We start from the raw sequence: 16,411 nt of genomic DNA on the forward strand, positions 1-16,411 counted from the left end.
AGGTCAAGAAAGAACAAGCATTATAATAAATTACTCGAAGCTCATAATCAAAATAAACGCTATGATTAATTATATTCTTACACTGAAACATGTAAATGAGGTTTTCATAAAAAAATGCTACCAGTAGTGTAAAAAGGAAATTACTTTTTAACTTTCTCATGCTTAAGTCAAAATATGTATTTAATTTTTTGTTTATATATAGCTTTCATAGAGGAGGGGCGCTGCTGTGCCACGGTTAACATCAGCTCTGTGAATAATTTTGGTTATTTATTTAATTACTGTAAAAATTGCAATAAATAGTGTTGGAATATATCCATGGACTATAAAAGAACTTGAAAAGTGTAAAGTGTCGGCGATTAAGAAAGTGCAAAAAAGTGCAAAAACAGTGAAAAAAATACCGGTGACAGTGTTAACGGTCGAAAGATGGGGTTGTGTTTGTCATAGCTTGACACTAAAAAATTTTTGGTGAAGTGAACGCAGTTCTTGGACAGATTTATTGTTCCATTTTGCCTATATCTGCTACAAATTGTAAGGACGATTAATCTAGGAGTTTATTAAAAAAAAAGAAAAAAAAAGCAAGTCATTTCGATAGGGAACTGCGACACGACCGTAAGACTCCATCTAGCGGATAACAGGCGTAAATACATAGCTCTGTTAAAGAAAATCAATCAGTGCTTCTTCCACTGACCACGAGAGGGCAGGACTTATAAATATATATATATATATATATCAATAAATATTAAAGTTATCTGCTAAAAGACGACAACAGAGGCCACTACCTGTATTAACACAAAACAATAACACTTTAGAATCATGGAAGAAATCTTAAACGCTCTTAAAAAAATTACAATAGAATTGAACGATCAAAAACAAGAAATCAGAGAAACGGGAAGAATTATTACTGAACAAGTAACTCTCAGTATGACTAGAATATTTGAAGAGAAATTTTCATTAATAGAAAAACACTACGAAAATCTGAAAGATAGAGTGGAAAATCAAGAAAAAAAGATTCAAGCCTTAGAAAGACAGACAAGAAAAAATAATGTGGTTATTTTCGGTATAGAAAACAACGAAGAAACATACGAGAGCCTAGAAAGAAACGTAATCAACTGGTTGGAGCAATATCTCTCTGTAAAACTAAATTATGCCGACATTCAAGAAGTCAAAAAAATAGGAAAGAAAGATGAAAGAACACGACCAATAGTAGTTACTCTCTCAACTCTAGGCACAAAAATAAAAATAATGAAACAAAAGAGGGAGTTGAAAGGTACGCAGTATTACATCAAAGAAGATTATCCAAAACAGATACTGGAGAAAAGAAGAGAACTACAACAACAATTACAATTAGAAAGAGATAAAGGGAACATAGCTGTAATCAAATATGATCGACTTATTGTATGGAAAAATAATTCTAAGCGTAAATTACCTACATCACCTGAAAATGCTACTATAACCAATATAGAGAAAAACATACAAATAAATAAAAAGAACAAAATACAACAAAAGGATGTACCAGCTAAACCATCAAACAGTCTTTCAGAAGGAGTTATAAAACAAGGAAAATTAAATTTTGTAATTAATCCTACAAATAAGGATAATAATAAAACAAACAAGCATAGCAATCAAGCACCTCCTCCATAGTAAAACTAATAAGAAAAGAAGAAATAAAATAAAAAAAAAAAAACAAAATTAAAACAAAAGATCTTCCAATTCGGCTGGTCACCGTGGAAGAGTACGACCAAAACCCTCCAAAGGATAAAAAACTATGAAAAGAAAAAATATTAATAAAAATAAAAAGACTTTGATCATTATATATTAGATTATTATATAAGACTTACATTAGATATAGCAACATAATAATGTCACCAATTGAAAGCAAACGGCACTGCATGGAAAAAGTGTATACCTTTGGAGGAGGCCTATACCCAGTCTGGGGACCTTGCCTGATATTATACTACTAAATTAATTATATTAAATAAATAATTTAGAAAAATTTAAATAAGAAAATAAAATATTTTATAAATAAAATTAGAATAAAAGTTAACTAAAAAAAAAAAATTAAGTAAATGAACAGTAAGTAACAAGTAATTAGTGTAGTAGAGTGTGTATTATAAAGTAATTAGTATAGTCTGGCAAATATGTTATTGATAATGGGAAGCACGCGCGGCAAATTGCGCAGAAAGCGTATTTTGATGTCTGCATATAGACACCCCGCTCACGCCGGGCCGATTCCCCGTAAGGGCTCGCGGGGAATCGTTGCGGGGTGTGACCGGGCTACGGTACAGTCGAGTGCAACGCTATCAGTTCATTACTATGAAATATGAATATAATATCATATGATAGCATCATATATACGGAAAGGCGTAGTAGAGTATATTTATCCAGTAATATTATAAAAATTAGTAAAAAACACCAAAGCAACATGCAAAATGAAGATATGGTAAATTGAAAAATTAAATAAAAAACTGAATTAAATTATTATAATGAGGCCACATACAAATCTTCTCAATCCAAATTCAATAAAAAAAGTAAAATTTAAAAAGTAAATTTAATATATAAAACATGCAAACAAATACAAGATTTTGGCGTTAGGCAACATGTAAAATCAACTTATGGATAAGTAAAAAAATTTTTAAATAATGGAAATAGAGGTCTTAACAAATAAATTATGTTAATAAATTATATCTCCAAATTAAATCAAAATTTTATTACCGTTTTATTTAAAACGTTAATTAATGCATGCAAGAAAGTAAAAAATAAAAATTGATAAATAATAAAGCAAATAATCAAAGCAGTAATTACAATTAATTATATTCTTGTTTGAACAATATAGTGTGAGCTCGATTGTACCTTTAAAGATGTGTGGGTGCGAATTTCCTGTAAGGACGTAGCGCTCACACTGACGCAAATGGCAAACTATGGCAAAGGGATACCGCACTCTCATTTTTTGTACCTCAAAATTTATTGAAATAATTTACCCAATATTATTTTCTTTTATATAATCTTTAAGAAGTTTAAATATTGCCAGATATTTCTTTATTCATATTGCATAGTTTATAAGCTTGTATTATGCACACTGAATGTTTATGTTGTACATAAGTGTGTATATAGTATATACACATATACGTAAATATCATGTGCCATTAGTTATATAAGCAGAAGCTTAGAATTGATTAATTATTTATTGACTCAAAAATGTTATTATACTTTTCGGGCTAGTCTTGATTTTATTCTCGACAACAATGTATGGAACAGCTGATTATTTTGCGATATTTAGATATCCTCATAAAATTTTCGTTTTGTATAATTTACTACAACATAAACATGATCAGATATTTTAATTATCGTATAGGTAAATGTAATTTGCTAAGCGTGAAGTAAAACAACATAACAGGGTAACACTGATCGAACGTTCTCTGCGCATACGTATACTGCGCAATTTACCGCGCGTGCTTCCCATTATCAATAACATATTTGCCAGACTATAAAAGAAACAATTAATCAACGCTAATGTAAAATTAGAATATGTAAAAATATAATATATATATCTCCTTATAACATATGCTTAAATATTATTAGTAATATTTTAGATAAAATAAATAATAGTATAGTGTAGATAAAATAAATAAATTAGAAAGTAAACTATATTAAATTAGCATTAAGTTTGTAACTGTGGCAATGGTAAATAAAAGGCTTTATTATTATTATTATTATTATTATATATAGCTTCACGCTTCTCGCAGTGTTATTTAGGGAAAATTATTTAATTATTTTAGTATAATTATGAATTTGCACTTAATAAATCGTAATATTAAATCTTTTTTGAGTTTATTTGATTTTGCTCGCAAAAATTGTCGTATTAGATATATTGACAAACGCGTCCGTTGTTGCGTAAATCTCCATCCCGATGGAATTCCAGGATAATAACTCAAAAATTCCTCCTCTTTCCAAAAATTGGTAAATTTCATTCTAATAATCACATATTTTGTTAGGACATAAAGTGTAAAATAAAAACACCTTTGTATTTTAAAAAAAATATATATTAATTCTCTCTTTTTCAATAATTATTTTGTAATACCACAAACTGAAAACTGTAATCAGCTAATTGGGATGCTTATGTAACTTTAAATATATATTTGTCCAAGTCCAATAATTGCAGCACCAAGCCATATTTAAATTTTGTAATTGCGACCGATTCGGAAATTAAATTTATAACTTTCTCACAAACAATTAGGTTTCAATAAACCAAACTTATAGTTTCTATTGCAATCGAACTATTTAATGGATGCTTCATGATGCTGAGGCCGTGGTAGTACAACGGCACAAGGGTGTGACTGTAACGCGACGGTTATTGGTTCGATCCCCATTCGACGAAATTAAATATTTACTTTAACTTATATTTCTTCGCTCTGGTGTCGAGGCAACTCAAGGCACAGCAAGGCACTCAACACGCAATGCCCCCAGATTTTGGCGGAAAGTGGGCAACGGAGTGTCGTGACACTAGATTCCGTCAACCTGATGCTGGATAAAGCGTGAAACTGATTCTATACTTATTTTAAGGGATTCATCAAGTTTTCATTTCCCAAGTGATTTTCTTCGAAACAAACTTACGTTATTCGATTGTGTTGCCCGCAGCCTGATGGCTTATTAGCGATATACTGATGAGGAAGTGGATTAAATTTCAAGGAATTGGGTCACGAGAGTTCATTAGATGCACTGATTGAGGTTGAACGCCTTTTAAATGAAACACAGTGGCTGTTTTTCTAATATTGTTATACAAGTTTCTTTTTGTATTTGCATTTAGTATTGAACTGTCAGAGATATCGAACTCAATATAAATGTGAAAGTTTATGAGGGTTTGTCCCACTTTCGCGAAAAAACTACTGAAGGGATTCAGATGAAACTCAATGATTACAGTAAAATAGTGTATAGGTACATCAGAATAACAAAAAGGCTACAATTTATGTTAAGCTTAGCTTGTAAAATTGTTCATTACGACATTTTAAGTCGTGGGTTCGATTCCCACTCGAGCAAATGATATATTAAATAATATTATATCTCCACTTTGGCGTCACGGCGAAGCGCGGCGTTGAGTTACGCCACGAGAAACGAAAAAAAAACGACATTTTATGTTCTAAAATAAATAATTTCAGATGCGGAAGGCACTGGTGGGGCTGACCTGCAGCGGAAGCTCGACCTGCTCAACGGCGCTCTCGATGCCGAACGGGCGGAGCAAGCGCGCCGGCAGTTGCAGTACGTGGCACATTGTAAGTATTGTACCTACCTAGAATGTAATATGTAAGTAAATATTCTAATTTGCTGAAAGTTGTCAATTGTTTCTAAGTGTAATAGAAGACGTAGTGCTAAGACACTCCGTGCTAATTAAAATCCGTTCCCCACTTTCCGCTGAATTCTGGAGGCACTTCCGCGCTTTGTCTCTACAAAAGATATTAGAAAGGAAAATATAAAATATGTATTTTTTTTGACTGGGCATCGAACCCAATACCTGTCCCGCTTACAGTCACATATGTCTGTTGTTTAAACTGTTTATATTTAAATGAAAGAGTAGCTTTTTATCTATATATATAAAAGGACTTGTCCTCACTGACTGAGGTAAGACGCACGCACAGCCGTAACCGCTGTGCGTAGAAACGTAAAATTTGGACAAAAGTTTACTTTCGTAATCTGGATATCCACTAAGGAGGGATTTTGAAAAATTTTGGTGAAATAGGGGTTCAAAGTTTGTATGGAAAAAATTTAAAATCGGCACCGATTCTTATAAAATTTGAAATTTAGATTTTTAAAAGTATTTAATTGAACACGTGTTTCGTCGTTTTCTAGAATTCTCCCCCTAAGGGTGCAAATAAGGGGTTGAAAGTTTGTATAGATTTTTTTTTAAATCGGCACCAATTTTTATAAAATTTGAAATTTAGACTCTTAAAAGTATTTAATTGAGCATATGTTTCATGGTTTTCTAGAATTCTTCCCCTAAGGGTGCAAATAAGGGGTTGAAATTTTGTATGGAAAAATCTTTAAAACGCCACCGATTATTATAAAATTTTAAATTTAGACTCTTAAAAAATATTTAATTGAAGATGTATTTCATGGTTTTCTAGAATTCACCCACCAAGGGTGCAGATAAGGGGTTGAAAGTTTTTATGGAAAAATCTTTAAATCGCCACCGATAAAATTGAAATTTAGACTCTTAAAAATATTTCATTGAACACATGTTTCGTGGATTATTAGAATTCACCCCTAATTACGCAAGCGAAGCTGCGCGCGTCCGCTAGTATAAAATATTTCTTGTAAAATTGTTGTTAAAGGAAATTATTATTGTAAAAGGAATCAAAACCATATTCATGTGTTACATTAAGCTGTCAATAGGTAGTAATAAAAGTTTTCGCCGCTAGAGATTCATACTATTTTATCAAGACTGTAGCTGTATATGAAAAAATTTAAATAAGATCCTTTCAAGTAATTGATATATGTATAAGCTACTTTTGATTTATTTGTAAGTAACTAAATATACAAAGTTTTTCCATTATTGGTTGTTTTGTAAATGCTAATATGAGTTGCGTAATATAATCGCTGTGAAAACAGCTGATTGATACTATTTACAAAAAAAAACAAACACCTGTATACTTGTATTTTCCTAGTTTACAAGGCAGTACAACAGACGTCAGGTTAATTAATGGAACTTTTCGAGATATTTCTGACTGTATCATAATTTTCCTTTCTATTTTCTTGCAATTTTCCCGTACTTTAATTCTAGTAATTTTCCAGAGCGAAACCATATTTTAATTAATAAATCCCGAATACAATAAAACATTTCCCAATAAAGAAACCATTGTCATTGTCAAAGTAAGTAAGTAATAAAACATCTTACCTCTACCTTTACTACAAATTTTGTAAGGAATAAAAATTGTACTGCTAAGTAAGCTCGGTATGAATATATGGGGCATACAAATATATTATATATAACACTAGTGGACCCGGACGCGGCTACGCCTGCTTGAACTATAAGAATATTTATTAAATATTATATAATATATTTATTTTTATAAGGATGAATATCAAAATATAAGTTCATTTTGGGTGACGTTTTCTTAAAACAACAAAGAAACTTTGCAAACCGGTGCTTAGCAACGACGGTTGTTATTAACATGGCAGAATAAATTGCATGTCAAATTACAAAGTATTTTTATTTATTAGTACATATGTGTAATGTAATATTATATAGCCTATAGCACTTCTGAAGAATGCAGCTTTCAAACAAACCAAAAACATAGTAAATCGGACCAGTAGATCCAAAGATCTTAGCGTTCAAACAAACAAACAAACAAACAAACAAACTCTTCCGATTTATTATATTATTAGTATAGATATATGTTTGTATAGGACATACGTACATACAATATCGATTTCTTATGTCTACATAATTAAAGACGTCAGAAATTATTACTAGTTTCAAATGAAGTTATGGTAAAAAATAAAAGTCATTGGCTATTATTAAAAACAGTATTTCAGTAAAATCTAATATTTTAATTGGATGGTAAATTGGTAAATCAACAAAACATTAGCCATCATCGCGCATCGGCACAAGGGTGTGACTGTAACGCGACGGTCGTGGGTTGGATTCCCACTCGAGGAATTGAAATATTTATTTACGTTTATATTTCCATGTCTTTGCTCTGGTGTCGAGGCAAAGCGCGGCGTTGAGTTCCGCCACTCAACACGCAATGCCTGCAGGATTACTAGGTTGTCTCTGCCTACCCTGCGGTGTGCGGGATACAGCGTGAAACTGATTTAATATTATTTAAATATGATGGATGGATGGATTATTATACGGCAATTACGTCAGATTTCGCTACTGAGAAATTTAATATTAAATAAACCGAATCAATTTATTGTATCAACAGCGCGTTATCTCATCAGTTTTAATGATATTTAATGGCTTTCGTCATTATATTATTGCGGTCTCACTTAGAATACTCGAAATGTCCCACAAAATGACTTTTCCTTTATAAAAATTAGATTATGGCCGATTCGTTTAGCGTCTTACAAGTCTTTTTTGTATAGTTTATTTCTTTTTGGCATGAAATATATAAATTTTATTATGAAATTTGTATTCGAAATTCGGCGGGAAATGAGGAACGGAGTGTTTTAACACTAGGTTCCCTCTGCCTATGGGGATCCTGCTGTGGGAAGCTGATTTATTTATTTTTTTATTCAAATTTCCATAGCGGGGTATTCTGAGGACTCCGACTACACTTCGGACCTTAACTACCCAGTGGGCCAGCACGCCAACTGCAGCGCGTCGCAGTTCCGAACTGCAGCACATCAAATGCATACGCCACAGGTGACTTCTTCATTTTATTTCATAGCTAAAAAGGTTATTTTAGCTCTTAGCGCTATATTGATATAAATATTTAATGGCATCCAGAATAATATTCATGTTATAAGGAGTTTATATTGGTTTTTATATTCTTCATTTCTTTGTACAGAAGAAAAAAGAAAAAGTAAGAAGTAGCTTAAAAAGTTTATACCCTTTTATAATATATTAATAAAATATATATCATTTATTTTTTTCTAATTTCAGAGGTCTTTGGAGGCATCTCGAGAAAATTCGTATGAAAGGGATGAATACCACCTACACGGCGACACCGACCCTCTCTATTACAACAGTCAACCTAGGACTAATAGGTATGAAAATAAAAATGTAATATAAAATAAGTTATTTGAATTATTAATAATCTTTTTTATTTGTTAAATATGTTTTTTTCTATATTTTTGATATTTTAAACCACCATGAGTTAGAAATCAATGACCAAATGAAAGTAGCCGTTGTAGTATTTACTGTATGTAACATATATTTATGTTAATTACAATTAATTATAATTATATTTTTTTTTTATTAAATCATACAAATTAATTTAAAAGACTATAAAATTTTAAGTTATAATACTGTCGCCCCGAAAACTTTGAAGTTGAACGAATTCATTGTTGGGTTAGATTTGTTTTTATTTCATTTGAATATTGGGTTAGCATATTGAAATATTTGAAGTTATCTTAAATATTGAGGAGAAATGGAATCACAATGGCTATTTATTATGGAATTTTAATGTAATTAGTATTGTAGGTATTTAATGTAATTACTTCCTGGGGTCTAATAATAATATTTGCTTACAGAATGCCAAGAAACCTTATAATATTTTAAAACTTATTAAATTAACATACTAAATTGGTGGAATCTTTTTTTAGTGACAATTAATATAAAAAACATTTATTAAAGTGTTAAGTGCTCTTACTAAAAATGTATCGAATATTATGTTAATATTTACTTGTATCTATTTATTGAAACTCCGGTAATTGAGGCTTTTATTAATAGAAATATAGAATAATGTAAAGATTTCTATGTAAATGATCAATAATACAGTGAGTTCTCGGTACTTTTTTAGTTCATGATATCATAAATAAAAAAATTTATATACAAAATGGTATAGTTATTATTAATTTATATAAAGATATTTCTATAAGTTATTATTAATAACAAAATATCAACTAGATTTGTATATTAAATGCTAAAGTTTACTTTATTATTTAATTATTAACAGGATAGAGACATGGTCGCAGTTGCACGCGCAGGCGAGTGTTGAGTCGGCTATATCGTGGAGGACGGCGGCGGATTGGCAATCTGGAGGTATATATATTTTAATTGTTTTTCATTAATTTTTTTGCTAATTTAGTTTTACTTAGTTAATACAAAACATGTAGCTGGAAAGGCAGAGAGAAAGTAGTGTTCAGACACTTTGTTCCGCCATGTTTTTAATACATTTACTTCTTTTCATAGTCGGCTACCGTTTTTGTGCTAGCTCTACTTGCTGCTTTGAATCAAAATAAAACAAGACAATTTAATATTATATTTATTGGCAAAGTAAATATTCAAATTGATATTAAACTGTAGATTTGCTTATAACAGCCGATAGGTAATTAAAATTAAATGAAATACTACTGAAAAGATATTAATCATAGAAAAAACTAAATTTGTGATGAGACATTCCTTGAATAAATGTTTTTTCAAGTCCTTGAATAAATATTTTTTTTATTTTCAGAGGAACAAAGAAGGCCAAGTCTTGAGCGTCAAAATACTTTGTATGACGATAGCATAGGATACGGGTACGACCCATACACCACTAGTACGCACATTAGGTAAGTTATAGATATATATATTATATATATTATTATATATATATATTATAGATATAGATATAGATAAAACTAATATATAAGTAGGTAATATATAAATTACGATATGTATATATCTAATAATGTAAAATCAAGTTTAATGTTTGTTAATTGTTCTTAGCAAACTCTTCTAATACTTGTAAAAAAAAACTTGGGGCGATTTAATTCGATATTTCTTTGGAATTGGAAATAATAATGTAGATAGAGATATATTTTTTAAAATAAATATAAAATTAAAGCAAAAGAAAAAGCTATTATTCAAGAAATGAAAAATATTCAAAAACGTATAATACTGGCTTTATTGGTTAGAGCCTTTTGGATGGTTTCTAAGAAACGCAGGCCAAGTTACACTATGTACTAATGTAGACTTAATTTTATTTTATTCTTTTTATTAGAACAAGAAACCCCACTGCATAAAAAGTGACAAAAACTGGCTCCTCAGGAAGATTTCTTTTCTTAAAAAATGGGTCCAGACTCTTAATTCTTCTATTTTTCAACAATTACATACATACATAGACTAATAAAATACATTATCCTTCTTTACTCAACTTATTTTATAATTTGTATGAACAGGGACCATTCACATATATCGCAACAGGCGAGCTACGAGGAGTTCTACGACTCCAGCAGTTACCCGTACCCGTATAGCCAGTGGGAGGGGCGCTACTTCTACGATGAGTGCGGACTCACCCCCACTGAATATGAGAATATTGTTAACAAACGACGCTCGTCGGTCGTGCAGTTGCCGCAAATGCCGCCTAAACAGGTATTTATATGAAAATTACCAATAAAATATGAAGATAGTTTTTTTCGCTTCACGCACTATCCCGCTAATATTAGTGTAGGGAACCTGCAATTTAGTTTCTACTCTTATAACTGTTTCCTTCTTCTGTGAAATTTTTAGCAATATAATTATTTCTCCGAATCGTACCCACAATCGAAACATTTATATTTAGACTCTGTGCTGTCTTCAGGGTTTTAAAGTAAATTCACATATACAACTTCACATATACAACAATCACTCTATCATTTTAACATAATATAGTAAGTGTCTCGCACTTATGGAGAGATGACCTTTGTAATTCAGTATCTGGTAAAAATCATACAATTTCTATACGACTTTAATAATAAAATGTAAAACTTAAACTTTATTGTTTCAGTTACCGCCGTCATCACGATATTCTGATTACAATGAGATGGCACCGTACAGACCTCGGCCGCGACGGACCGCAGCTAGTCTTCCAGGTATATTATTTGTAAAGTAAATATACAAAATCCAATATGGCCATTCTTTTAGATTTGAATAAAAGTAGACTGTTTTTTAACAGATTTTCTTAACACATAAATATGCATATTATGGGTATATGTCCTAAACGAGTTTTATTTTAATAAACAATTTTAAGGCATCTTTAGTCAATGTAAATACTCAAACAATGCTTTTTTTCTTACAATTCCACAGTATTTTAAGAGCATTAAAATGGTTGGTAACAAAGTAAATTGTAACAACGGTAAAAGAATTTCAATTTAGTTCAATAAAAACGTATGGTTATTTCCCAAGAAAAGTCTCGAATAAAATAATCGTTAATTTTTTATGTTTTAAAATGTATATAACCCATTTTTGCGAAGGCAGAAAAAAGCTAGTGTTGAGACATTCTGGACTCTGGTTTACCAATTTCCAATATCGTGTTTTGTCTTGTTCCACAGCGGGAAAATGATAACAATTCATACTCCATAGTAGGGAAATAGGGAAAGGAACCCGTAACCGTCGCCCTTACAAACAGACAGTGTGCGGTTTTTCTAATGTAATGTATGTTATCATAAATCCATAGCTACACCATCGTCAACGCCCAAGCGCGGTAGAGCGCTGCCGGTGCCGCCTGCCGCGGACTCCTGGGGGCGCCGCACGCGCCGCCTGCCGCGCCCGCCCGCGACCCGCGCCGTGCCCCCCGCGCCGCCCGCGCCAACCGCGCACACGCACGTGCCTTACACACAGCGTATGTATAACATGGTTATTTATACAGGGTGTAACACAATCGACGAAACAACGGTTGTCTATGGGTAAATGTCCTCAATATCCATTTCACCCCCCTTTATGTTAACCGATTTTCAGTGGTTCGGCAGATATTTGGGAATTTGTGATTTTTTGTAAAAAATAATAGGAACGAAGGATCTTTACACTAGTTTCCCAGGTTGCCTCTGCCAGCCCTGCTATGTGCAGGATACAGTGGGAAACTGAAGAAAAACGTTTTTATAATTTCTAGAATAAACAAGTAAAATATATTTTTGCTTACATCGTACATGTTTTATATGTATCAAAATAATTATTATATTTATGATATCGTTTTTTTAACCCGTAGAACCCGAAAGAACTGTGCCCAACGTTACGAGTTACGGCTACGACAGTTACGGGTACCAATCACAATACCAAGACATGCATACCACTGCCAACGAACAGTACCAAGACAACAATTATAATACGAGGTGAGTGCTTTTGGTATTTAAGGCTATATAATATTAATTATTTAATTTTATGGCACTTTTCAAAACATGCAAGTAACGATGACTGATTGATATATCAGTGTTTTGAACGATCATTTTTTCGTTCTGGTGGTAAGGTAAAATCGTGGAGTCCCGCGACTCAACACTCAGTGCCTCGAAGTTATTTTGATCTATTGGTAGATATATAAGATACTAGCGGCCCGCTCGCGGTTTCACCCGCGTGAACTATGTTATTATTAATTTCTGTCTCCATGACTACGTCCTAGTGACGTCTATGCAAAATTTGAGACTCCTAGTATTTGTAGTAACGAAGTTTCATAGAAACTTTCAACCCCAAAAACAACCCCTTAGAAGTCGAATATTGCAAATTCCCGTCTTAGCGAGCACCTACGTCCTATAAATAACTGCTATGCAAAATTTGAGATTCCTAGCACATGTAGTTTCTGAGATTTCGTGATGAGTGAGTGACCTTTCGATTTTATATATCTATACTAATATAATAAAGCGGAAGAGTTTGTTTGTTTGTTTGTTTGTTTGTTTGTTTGAACGCTAAGATCTCTGGATCTACTGGTCCGATTTACTATGTTTTTGTTTTGTATGAAAGCTGCATTCTTCAGAAGTGCTATAGGCTATATAACATTACATTACACATATGTACTAATAAATTAAAATACTTTCTAATTTGACATGCAATTTATTCTGCCATGTTAATAACAATCGTCGTTGCTAAGCACCGGTTTGCAAAGTTTCTTTGTTGTTTTAAGAAAACGTCACCCAAAATGAACTATATTTTGATATTCATCCTTATAAAAATAAATATATTATATAATATTTAATAAATATTCTTATAGATCAAGCAGGCGTAGCCGCGTCCGGGTCCACTAGTATATAGATAAATGGTTAAAATTGATCAATATAATGTAGAGAAAGAAATAAAATAAAACGACTAGAACGAACGGACGTCCAATTTACGCCAAAAATTGTTTATATGTAACTATTATATACTCGTATGCGTGTTAAAAGATATTACAATATTATTGTCGACGTGTGATTTATTCGTATACAATTAGACAATTAATAAAAATCCCTCTAAATAATATTGATAAATTGAAACTAAGTGCATTAAAAATCTATATAAATAATTTATATTTATTAATCTAGAAGATATGTTAAAATATATTTTCAATTAAATTATTTATCTGCAATAATATTATGTTTTGCTTAGTTATGATGAAGATGGAATGCAGCCTTTCTTTGATGAGACACCACATGCAACACCACCGGCCGCGACAGGTACTTTATGCACTTTTTAATATTTTTCCACTTTGTCTTGCCCGGGCAAGGAAATAAAAATAATTAATTTCTCCGAGCAGTAATCGAACCCACGACCATAGAGCTTATATCCAGATACTGTACTTCTATGCCACGAAGGCTTAAAGCTAATTATGTTTTTATATAAATATAAGTATATAAATTATTACAATGTATCTAAAAATAAAATAAATCTTACTTTAAATTGAAATAGCACGATTTATCAATGACATTGAATACAGTTTCAATGTTTACTGATAAAAATTTCCGCTACGGGGGCAATATTGCTCTTGCATATTAATTTAATCATTAGTTTATTGTTGCGTGTGAAATAAATAAGATGGCTGAATTGTTTAACAAATATTACGAAAGTTTTACGTTTGTTGTGTTTAAATGTTTGTGTCGTTTTTCAGCGCAAAAGACAACGTGGGCTGAGACGGAAAGTTCGACGCAATTCTCATACCCAGTGAAAACTGAAGAAGATTCTGTGATAAATAAATTATCATCAAAAATTCATTCATTAATTCAACCACAACCACCTGTAACTACTAAGCAAGAAACTTATGATAAAAGTCGACAACAATACGACAAACATGAAGAAAAACAATTTCAAAAGTTAGATCATCAAATTGATCCACTAAAAAAAGACCATAACAATTATTTGGATAAAAAGTCCGATTTTCAATATAAGTTTGAAAGTTTATTCAAAACTGATAACGACTTAAAACAAACTGATAATAGCCAACAATATCAATTTCAAAGTGATATAAAACAGTATACAACGCAACAAGAGATTCCAAAAGAAGAGAAAAGTTACTTTGGTGAACAAGAATATCCAAAGGAGCAACAGTTGCAAATAGATGAACAATATAAAGAGGACCAGCAATATCAACAAGATGAACTATATCAACGGGATCAGCAATATTTACAAGATCAACAATATAAAAATGATCAACCATATCAGGAAAATCAACAGTTTCGACTAGATCAAGATTACGAGATTGGCCAGCAGTATAAACAAGACCAACCATATGAACAAGCTCAAACAGATCAAAAATATCAACCAGATCAACAATATCAACCAGAACAACAATATCAACCAGAACAACAGTATCAACCAGATCAACAGTACCATCAAGATGAGCATTACCAGCAGAATGAACAATTTAAGCAGGATGAACAATATCATGAAGATCAACAATATAAAGCCGATAATCAATATCAACACGATAACCAATATCAAACAGACAATCAATATCTTCACGATAACCAATACCAACAAGACACCCAGTACCAACAGGATAATCAATATTCACAAGATAATCAATACCGACAGGATAATAACTACCAACAAGATCAACAATATCAACAGGATCAACAGTACCACCAAGAAAAGCAATATCAGGATCAACAATATAATCAAGGTCCACTTTATCAGCCAGAAGATCAATATTTGCAAGAACAAAATTACCAACAAAATCAGCAAGATCAATATGAAAAGCAACAACAAGAATTATATAATCAACAAGAATATCAAAAACAGCAACAAATGTTACAAGATCAGCAACGTCAACAACAGCAGCAGCAACAGCAGCAACCAATACCAAAACTTCCAGCACAACAACTCCAATCAACTGTTTTAACAGGAGCGGCTACGTTAGGTTCACTAATGGCAGGTGGAGCGAAAAAATTAGGAAGTCTATTTGGTGCTGCCGCTGCTGCTGTTTCTGCTCCAGCTGTAAGTCAGCAACAACAACAACCACCAACACAGCCACAGCCACAACTTCAGCCATCATTTACGACAACAACACATATCTCGCAAACGACGTCAACTATGGCTCCTGTTACTTCATTTACGAGTACTACCTCAATATCAGCAACAACATCCGTCCCAGACGTGACATCAGTACCAACTGTGACTACGTCAGCCCCTATGTTACCAAGAACACCTTCGCTTCGAAGACAAGAATCGATACAACGACCTTCAGTGCGTCGAACACGGACCTTACCTGATGCTCCAGATGATTATTCTGGAAGCTTCGATGAAAGTGCCTACGAGGATGAGTACCATAAGACTGAACTTGATCAAGTGGATCGCGATAGGACTTCACTGGATAGGTATCACGAAGATGATATCATACATGAGGATGTCACAGAAGAAGAAAAGGCGGCAGAGGAATCCAATATACAGAAAACTGCATCGCCAACGAAGACTTTATCACAAGTCAGGAAACCTTCCGTTGATAGTTATCACAGTCAAACGCCTTCCATACTTGATCGAAAAACTTCACAAGGTTCATTTATTTCGCAACATGAAGAAAAGCTTACGATACCAACAACATTAGAAGGTAAGTTT

At 32.2% G+C, this 16,411-nt stretch overlaps 2 protein-coding genes across 2 annotated transcripts; both read left to right on the forward strand.

The window, feature by feature from the left end:
- Nucleotides 1-813: 813 nt before the first annotated feature.
- On the forward strand, nucleotides 814-1,641 carry LOC146539582 (uncharacterized). The gene has a single exon (XM_085185189.1). The coding sequence runs from the start codon at nucleotides 814-816 to the stop codon at nucleotides 1,639-1,641; it is 828 nt and encodes a 275-aa protein (XP_085041315.1).
- An 8,471-nt stretch (nucleotides 1,642-10,112) lies between these two features.
- LOC146539583 (uncharacterized) lies at nucleotides 10,113-14,655 on the forward strand. The gene is made up of 7 exons (XM_085185139.1): nucleotides 10,113-10,209; nucleotides 10,819-11,011; nucleotides 11,406-11,490; nucleotides 12,075-12,239; nucleotides 12,603-12,726; nucleotides 13,970-14,037; nucleotides 14,469-14,655. Exons 2-7 carry the CDS (start codon nucleotides 10,920-10,922, stop codon nucleotides 14,523-14,525), a joined length of 591 nt encoding a protein of 196 aa, XP_085041265.1. The 5' UTR covers nucleotides 10,113-10,209; nucleotides 10,819-10,919; the 3' UTR covers nucleotides 14,526-14,655.
- The last annotated feature ends 1,756 nt before the right edge of the window (nucleotides 14,656-16,411 follow it).

The sequence above is a fragment of the Heliconius melpomene genome, chromosome 4, assembly GCF_056956725.1.
Source record: "Heliconius melpomene rosina isolate 202511_hmr_F chromosome 4, ASM5695672v1, whole genome shotgun sequence".
NCBI classification, from domain to species: Eukaryota; Metazoa; Arthropoda; class Insecta; order Lepidoptera; family Nymphalidae; genus Heliconius; species Heliconius melpomene.